This window comes from Podarcis pityusensis (genome assembly GCF_964106645.2).
Source record: "Podarcis pityusensis genome assembly, chromosome: 1".
NCBI lineage: Eukaryota > Metazoa > Chordata > Lepidosauria > Squamata > Lacertidae > Podarcis > Podarcis pityusensis.
Window position 1 is genome coordinate 35,152,513 of NC_138028.1, and position 9,149 is coordinate 35,161,661.

The 9,149-nt window shown below is 39.3% G+C and overlaps 1 protein-coding gene across 11 annotated transcripts in view; it reads right to left on the reverse strand.

Moving 5' to 3' along the window:
* The window catches only part of NPAS3 (neuronal PAS domain protein 3), a 641,499-nt gene that overhangs the window by 437,469 nt on the left and 194,881 nt on the right, over nucleotides 1-9,149 (reverse strand). For 8 of the 11 annotated variants that reach the window (XM_080977754.1, XM_080977750.1, XM_080977756.1 and 5 more), the window contains 2 exons: nucleotides 5,157-5,401; nucleotides 4,997-5,047 (listed from right to left, as the gene is read on the reverse strand). In XM_080977754.1, the coding sequence (XP_080833880.1) occupies nucleotides 4,997-5,047; nucleotides 5,157-5,401 (296 nt within the window). The remainder of the gene's footprint in view (nucleotides 1-4,996; nucleotides 5,048-5,156; nucleotides 5,402-9,149) is intronic. The other 3 variants (XM_080977753.1, XM_080977758.1, XM_080977752.1) reach the window with 1 other exon arrangement.

Below are 9,149 nucleotides of genomic sequence, written 5' to 3' on the forward strand. Positions count from 1 at the left end.
TAAAGGTTACAATAATCAGTTATTTAGCTGAACCACAGCTGGAAATGCATGGTCATTCCTTGAATAATGTATATTTGATCTGGAACAATACATATCTTTCTAAAAACAATGGCAGAAACTATCTCTTGCTTTGCAATTGTTTAACATATCATTTCCATGAAGTAATTGACTTGGGAAATATTACACAGTGTCACCTGAATGTTCTTTCTGCAAGCACAACTTGGAATAATCCATACAAAACATGCATAAGAAAACAAATTCATCAGCCTTTGTAGACAGGGCAGAGCAAAGCACCTTTCTGAAGCTCTAAATTAAAATGATTAAATTGCTATAGTCATCAGGGACAAATCTAAAACTAAGCTTGTATATGGAATTATTAACAAGAACAGCCATCTCACTGTTTCAAATAGCCATGGTTTATACAGCATAAGTATTTCTCATGCATTCTCCAAATGCCTTTAGGAGCCTATTTGGGCAGACACAAAGTACTGTGAATAATAGTAGTAGTAGTAGTAGTAGTAGTAATAATAATTTTATTTATACCCCACCCTCCCCGGCCTAGACCAGGCTCATAACATCAGGTATAAAAACAATTGATTAAAATACAACTTAAAAACAGGATTAAAATACAATTTAAAATGAAGCCTCATTTCAATGGAAGCCCAAATCAAAAACTGTTTGGGGGGAGAAAACGTCAAATCTTCACCAAGGCCAACTATCCAGACTGGTCCTACATGGGCCAGAAAAAAGCCAGGGAAGCCCCCAAATAGGGGTTCCATCACAGAAGGAAAAGGAAAGAGGGGATCAGGCTGATTCCAAGCCAAAGGCCAGAGCTTTTATTGTAGTTTTAGGAGCCATATTGCTATATTGCTGCAGGATATTTATGAAATTATTTATCCCTTCAAAATAGAAATAGAATACCATGCTACATGAGAATTAATGTATTTTGATACCTTATATATTTGGTATAATTTCAAAAAGATGTCTGTAATATGTAACAGGTTTATATTCAAATAAAACTAGTGAAGAAAGGAAACTTAGGCACTGATGAGCTGATCCCACATGTAGCAGATTCTCACATAAAACCTAACATCATTTACCAGAATAATGCAATAGTGTTTGTTTTATATTATTTCAAATAACCTTCTACAAACTGGTTTTATAAACCTTCCAATTACAAAGAAAAGGTTGTTTTGTTTTACTTTAATTTTATTGAGTTTTATACTTGCAAAAATGTAAATTAAGTTACATATTGAAAAGAGAAAAAATACAAATTAAACATCCCACTGTCCCACCCTCTTTTGCACAACCTGAAAGCATAGTTCAGATCGAAAGAATAACAGCAAGGTTCATGTAACCACAGAAGGAGAGAGAATCCCAAAGTTGCTAATGTCAATATAAAGGAAGATGCTAACACAACTATATATTGTAGAATGTGGTCAGTTCTTTGTCCTGCAGAGTCTTTCTGCGCTGGATAAACGACCACCAGTCTCTTAGACCATGAAGGTCTCTTAGGGCTTTTTTGTCATTTAACCATTGGTGTCAATTTTTCTGAAAGTGATTCATCCCAATTACATTGAACCGTTTTTGTACATTCAAATGTACTTTTGCTCCTGTCCATTTTCTGGCTATCAATATTCTTGCTCCAAATGCCTATTTAACTCCCACAGAACTACACCACTTGAAACAGAAATCCCACACAGAGTGTTTTTCAAAGGAAAGAGTAATTTAAGGTGGAGAGGCAATCTCTTTGCTAATCATACAACAGGAAAGTACCAAAAGGCTATTAGACTGGATGGTTCAGCCCATCCAATCCAGATTACCAGAAGCAGAGAGCAGAAGTAACAGGCGCTCCACAGTGCTAAAGGGTTTGCAAACATAGTTTCAGATTACTGAAGCAAGTTAAAGAGGTCACAAACTGGGAGGGTATCTCAGCAAAAGTGTGCTCCCAAGCCCATACAAAAAAGCAACAGGAATAAAATGCACTTACAGGAGAATGCTGTGCTCCACCACAACCTGATGTTCTCCCCTCTCTACCCTGGAAAACGTCCACAGGCCTTTCCCCTTCATTTAAGCTCACTTTTGGTTTCAGAGTTTCATTTGGGTTAAAAATTAGTTTAAAACATCCAGAAGGGTGTGTGAAGACAGATTAAGCAGCCCCTAAAAAAGGTAAAGGGACCCCTGACCGTTAGGTCCAGTCGTGGCCGACTCTGGGGTTTATTGGCAGATGGAGCTGGCGTACAGCTTCCGGGTCATGTGGCCAGCATGACTAAGCCGCTTCTGGTGAACCAGAGCAGCACACGGAAACGCCGTTTACCTTCCCGCTGGAGCGATACCTATTTATCTACTTGCACTTTGACATGCTTTCGGACTGCTAGGTTGGCAGGAGCAGGGACTGAGAAACGGGAGCTCACCCCGTTGCAGGGATTCGAACCACCAACCTTCTGATCAGCAAGTCCTAGGCTCTGTGGTTTAACCCACGGTGCCACCCGCGTCCCCAAAGCAGCCCCTACCTGTTTGCTATTGCCTGTCCTTTCAAAATATCCAATTTCTCTTCCTTAATATGAGATAAACATAGGTTTGGGAGCCCTGTCTTTCTTTTATAAACCACTTCTGTTGTGAGCAAACATCCTACTAACCTATATTTAATTATGTCAGCCGTTAAAGCCTAAATAGAGGAGATAAAAAATCTTTCGGGACTACAATGGAACACAATTTATTCAGCTGAATAAAAAGTGAAATACATCGTATCCTTTTTGAACATATCCCTCTTGAAACCAATTGCAAAACTTATTTGGTCCTGCAACTTCAACAGAGATTATTCTAGCTTTGCCCCGAATTCAAAACTCAAGTACCCAGGTGTTGCAGATCACGTAAATCCAAATACATGCTCTTTATATGAATGTAAAAATATTTATCATACTGTCAAACAGAGAACTCGGATGGCTTGAGAACCATAGGCTTGTTTTAGAACCAACCTAGCTTTTGACATCCAGGAAATGGTTGCAATTACTCTGCTCTAGGCCTGATATTCACAACAGTATACAGAACATCACCATTATTAGAACATAGAATCAACTGAAACATACAGGTGCCAATCCACATAAATGTTACGATTTCTAGTTCATAGGTAAGAACATTAAGTGCTACATCATCCTCTGCATTCCTTCTTTCATATTCAAATTAAATTTTCTTTTTGTTGGAATACTTTGGAACAGTTGGAATACTGTTTAGTGTTATGTGAGTAAGTCTCAGACTCCTGCATTTCTCCCTTCCCTCTCGTCCTGTCCATGAGGCGACTGGAAGCATTTGCTTCTGTTTTCAACAAACCAGTTTCTTGTGATGCACAAGCTGAGACAAACTGTGGCTAGTTTTAACTATGGCTTGTCAAAGCAAGCCAGCTTCAAGAGATAGTGACTTGGCTGGATAAATCACAGTTTAAAATAAAATAATCACAGTTCCCAGTTTGGACATAATAACAAACTGGTTAACTGAAAATGGAAGCAAATGCTTCTGATCTAGGGTTGCCATATTTCAAAAAGTGAAAATCTGGATAGAAAGGTTTCTTTTTCCAGACATTTAGCTGATTTCCGTCCGGAAGCTGCTTCCAGCTGCAGTATTCTGGATATGTCCAGGAAATTCCAGATGTATGGCAACCTTATTTGATCTCCTCATGGCTACGCCAAAGGAGGTGAGGCAAACAAGAGCAGTATTATGTCCAAATGAGACTGATCTGTACTGCACAGCTACCACTGTAGTTAGAAATAGTTTTTACTCTGAAGACAGTTGTCCAGTGCTGATTAAAAAAAAATCAGAAATAATTTACACTCTTATCCGTTGTGTAAAAAACACTATTTATTGCACACAGGGTTAAACAGCACAGTGCAGTTTATGCTTCAGAAACACAGTTATGCATAAAAAAATGAGTGACTAAAGTAAGAAAAACTGGACAGAATCCTGTTGTATTTACTAACAACAGGGATTATTTAAGAAAGCTTCCAAAAGTGAGTCATCCTATTCTTTTTTAAATTTCATGCTCACCATCACCCAAAGGAAAGGAAGAGAAATATGCCTGAGCACTTAAAACTTCCCAGCTTCTGACCCCTTTCACCTCCATCACAAGAAACTCTTTCCTGAATTTGATATGCTGCTTGTGATGTAGAGTGTGGTAATGTCATGCACGTGGAGTAAGTTACAAAAAATCCTTGTCACTCAAGAGTCCGGATTCGAATCAATGCACTAAAGTAATGGACTATGAACATGAGGAGGGGAGCCTTTCACACATTTTATATATAACTCACGATTTGTTAAAAATGTGGACTTCAGTTATAGATAAGAAGCTATAAAGTACATTTTAGGTTCACACAAGTTCATAACACACAGTGAAACATAAACAATAACCTAATACCTGAACTCTACTTTGGCTTCTAGTCACTTAACTTTGGTGACATAATATATAAATAGAAGTGTTTGTACCCAATTTTGGGTCCTTTTTAATATCTGGTTTGCATTTATGCTCAATTGAATGATTTAATTCCTTATAATTTCAGGCCAATTTTTGAGAAATTGCTTTCATATCTGTTGAGTTATGAAATAATAAATAGTTTAAGATCATTACAATTGTTATCTCTGTACACAGGATCCAACAAACTAACAGACTTTCCTCTTTCACAGTGACATACAGTGGCATTTTTTTCAGTCAGAAGTGTGAAAATTGTAGGGCTGAGATCCTATGGAAACTTACTTATGAGAAATCCCTTCTGAACACAGTGGAGCTTACTTCCAAAGAAACATGCATAGGGATTGCTCTTCATGACTACAATCCAACACAGAATTAAGTGTGCTTAAGATCACAGATTTCAGTGGATTCAGAGGCATTTAACTCTGGGTTGAACTGTAAAAAATACATACTTAAAATTCATTTTCTCAGTACAATAGCTGTGCTGAGATGTCTGTTTTAAAATAAAATATAAATAGAATAAGAGGTTTATTTCACCTTCACATGGTGTCTTTCTCATGCAGACCTCAGATTTCCACATTTGTATCCCTTTAAAGGATTTGATATGCAGGGAAAAAAGAAAGGATGGTAAACATTTCAATTTAGAGATCAGTACTGGCTGCCACATTCCATACACTATGATCATCCAACTTCATACCTTTCACTGATGTGTTGGGTGGTGGTCCTTCCATTCGCAAGTTCCACGGCGGATCCCCCTGATTAGCAAAGTCCCTCATCTTCAAATAGCTAATTGTTAGTCGGATGATGGATGCCTTGTCAAGCTGGCTGGTAATGGCTGCAGGGAGTGGCAACAATTTGGCCAGCTCATAGAACTCAAAATTTTCCTTCCCCCGGCGAGAACGAGCAGCATCTCGGGATTTTTCCTTTCTCAAGGCTTGTAAACTGAAACAAGAATAGGGTAGGGCATTCATCAATATTGTGTTCTGTCAAAGTTCTAATGTAAACATTTTCCAAATACAGACGTGAAATTCTTGCACATATAAGCTTGAGAAAAATGCTGAATTATAGTTTGCTCTTTGAACCCGATTGAGTGTGTACTCTTTCCAGAGATGACCAACAAGTAACTTGTTATAATACACAAGGTCTTTTTTAAAAATATAAAATCCCACTCTGCTACAGATGTTTTGTCCAAATGTCAAACGATAAAACTGAGAATATGGTACCATAAAAGGACAGATGGAAATATTTCAGTACAGAGGGACTGTGTGTTTGGCATAAAGCATAATGTTATCCATTAATTACTATTAACTGTCTTTCAATTTTAGCAATAGCACTGCAAACAGCACCATAGTCCTCACTTCCCTAATACTTGCTGCAAAGTTTGCTTAGCAAACTCAGTCTCATGAGTTACCATCCGTTATACAGTATGGTGAGTAGCAGCTGGTGCTTCTCAACTCCACTAGCTCACAGAATACAATTCCTTGTGTTACGCCACACTTTTTCCAAAAACAGTAAGAGAATCCACAGCTCAGTCACAAAACAGATGCTTGGAAAAGGTCTTGGGTTCAGTCTCTGGCATTTCCAGTTAGAATTAGAAAAAGACCCTTACATGAAGCTTTGGAGATCTACTGATTGTATAGAACTGGTTGTATTGAACAAAGGTGGGGAACCTTTCTATCCAGTCCTCAAGACTGCATCCCTAACCTTGCCTCTCACCAGCCCTGATCCATGCCCTACCCACGTGGTTTTCCCTGGCTAGAATGTTTCCTTGAGGTAGAATAATGCCTCTTGCTTGCTTGGATGGATGGATGGAGAGGTATGAGGGTATGCTGCTGATATGTAGCTGACTGTACAAAGGTTTAAAAAGTTGTATCAGTTGCTCCACTCACTTTTGCCTTTGGTCCCTCCCACCACCGGCATGTGGAACCTCAGAAACTTGCCCATGAGGGAATGTGGCTCTTAGTTTGAAATATGTTTTCCCATTCTTGTCTGGACAACCGTGAGCTAGGTGGACCAATTGTCCAACTCTGTACAAGTTTCTGCACAAGGCTCGTTCATATGTTCCTATCATAGGGAGTTTTATCCAAAGTCTCTTTCTCGACTGAAGAGGCTTCACTTCTTTGGACAGAAGGAGTCTTTTTGTCAGAAGGAGGAGTCCAACCCAATAATTTGGCTCTAACCCAACAATTTATTTTAAAAGCTGTCATTGTCACTTCAAAACATTCCCTCTCTCACTACTCCAACAAACTTACAAATAGGGTATCCTTCAGTTCCTCCCACAATTTCAACCACAGCTATACTCATCCTAAAAAACCTGACCACAATACAGCATGCACAGTCCCCCTTCACATTCACTTAGTTATGTCCTTTTAATTATGACATTAAAGGAATCTGTTCCACTGCAGTATAGATTTATCAAATTAAGAATTTGTAGGACAAAGTGCGAAGTTCTTGAATTTCACCATCCACAATGCAAAGTCAAAAATCATGCTTTAATATGCAAATATAGGGTGCAGTCCATGCATTAACGAGAGGGAACTGACATGGGACCCCTTCAGCCTTCTCCAGTCTTTCCCCCTTCTTGGCAACATGTGCATTGCTACATTATTTACTATGACAGCAGTGTATACCCATTCAACAGTCCCTGTTCTCTATAGGCTACGGACTCACAAATTACTTTTACTTGGAGCCAGAGAGAAGATGGCTCAACTGAGCCCAATGAAAGGAACATTTGTGTGCACTGCACTACTGTTTACTGCCATAATTAGGCAGTTACAGTGTTATCCTATGTTCAGAAGTAAGATCCACTGAGTTCAATAGAGATTACTCCTGGGAAAGTGCCCATGTAGAAAACCTCATCCCATTGATTTTAATGTGCCTACTCTCAGGTTGACTAAGTCTGGATCCAACCTTGTGTGTCTTGCTAACTTGTTGCAGTTTTCTTAGCACAATAATAAACCAGTCTCAAGTCAGTTTTACTTTTCCAGAAAGTCAAACGGTTTTGTTTAAAACACGGCAGATAGATGCCATTATAAAACATTATCTTTATATTCATATTGTGCTAACATTGCCTTTTTAATACGACATCTAACATTTTGTTTGGTACTGCTCCTTCCATTCTGAGAAAATTCAAAAATTCATTCAGCTATTCCTGAAATGCGAAGTGTCGCCCTGCCATATTCTACACATCTTACCAAAAGTCTTTTGAAGTGACAGCACTGTAGTTGTAATAAATAGTGATTGGTTTGGAGGGCTATAACCATAAAATAAGGCCCTAGGGGCTGAAAGGTTGTTGAGACTATGATATAATGGCATAAGCCAGTGGGAATGACACAGCTTGTACATTAATCTAGTGCCCATTTGCATTAGCTAGCATTAAAAAGCAGAGAAGGCTACGCACTGTCTGACATGGTGGCAGCCAGTCCCACTTCCCTCCTTGTCTCCTAACCTTGACGCAAGAATTGCAAGAGCAGTCAATGTAGGGCTGTGTTTTCTTTTGCAGTGCTAATCAAGGCTGCCTGACTTGGCTCCTGGCTCCTTCCCAGGCACCGTCAGAAAGAGCATGTAGACGTGGGCAAAGAAAAGTGGAAATGCAAAAGGCGTTTGCATGAAGGCAGATGTCAGGAAAGGGCTGCAGGGTTGGGGAGTTCTCTGCTGATTAATTTGCCAGTCTGCTACAGTACCGTATTGCTAAAATTCAAAATAAATATATATTTATGCCTTGTTAGTCTACTTTCCAAAAAGAAACCCCTAATACCGATATCTATTTGATAGAATCGGAATCTTCTGAAAGAATCATAATGAGTCAAAGACAGAGAACGCACCACTTGTGACTGTCGCAATTGCTTTACATTTCCTAATATCACTTAAGGCAGCATAATTATCATGTTAACTGCTCCTAGCATCATAGTGGTAGAATTTCCCCAGTGGTAATGTTGGGCCTGAAAAAGCACGACCATTTGCTGAAATTACAGGAGAAATGGAGCAAGAAATGGACTGCTAGTCAAACCAGAAGATCTGTACATAAGAAGCTGCCAATTGAGACTGACAAAAGAGGTTGAGGTGGTATCTGGCAGTTTCAAAGGCCACTGACTGTTCAGAGGTTGTATGAGTCCTAATCCCCTCGTAATGATGGGGTATGTTACATTTCGATAAATTGAAGGTAAATTGAGATTAAGAAATATCACAGAACAAGGATCAGGTGCTGGAGACTGGGTTATCTCTGGGGGCACATCCCTAAAGTACAGGCATTGCCCTTTTTCTAGAAAAAGAGGTGCCGGAACTCGCCATGAGGGCTTTGCTTATTCTCTTCAAATGCCAATGGCGCTCACCTGAGAGGTACTGGAATTGAGTTCCGGCAAGTTCCGGCTGAAAAAAAAGCCCTGAGTACAGGTGTCATCTATTAGTTACTCCTTGGCAGGAGGTGTTGCTGACTTGGTTACCTATGTCTCTAGGGGCAAATTCAACATGGAAGGCAATGAAACTGAAGCCATTCTGTCTGTTGGAAGCAAGCAAATATTTAATTTTGAAACAAGATAATCTGATGGCAGTTAACTCTGAGAGAGAAAAGGTTGTGTGCAGTTAAGGTAGTTAATAGCCACAACTTTTTGGTTCAGCAAATAAAATAAAATGGGCTCTATCCTACGAAAGATGTTGGGAAAGATTGAGGGCACAAGGAGAAGGGGATGAC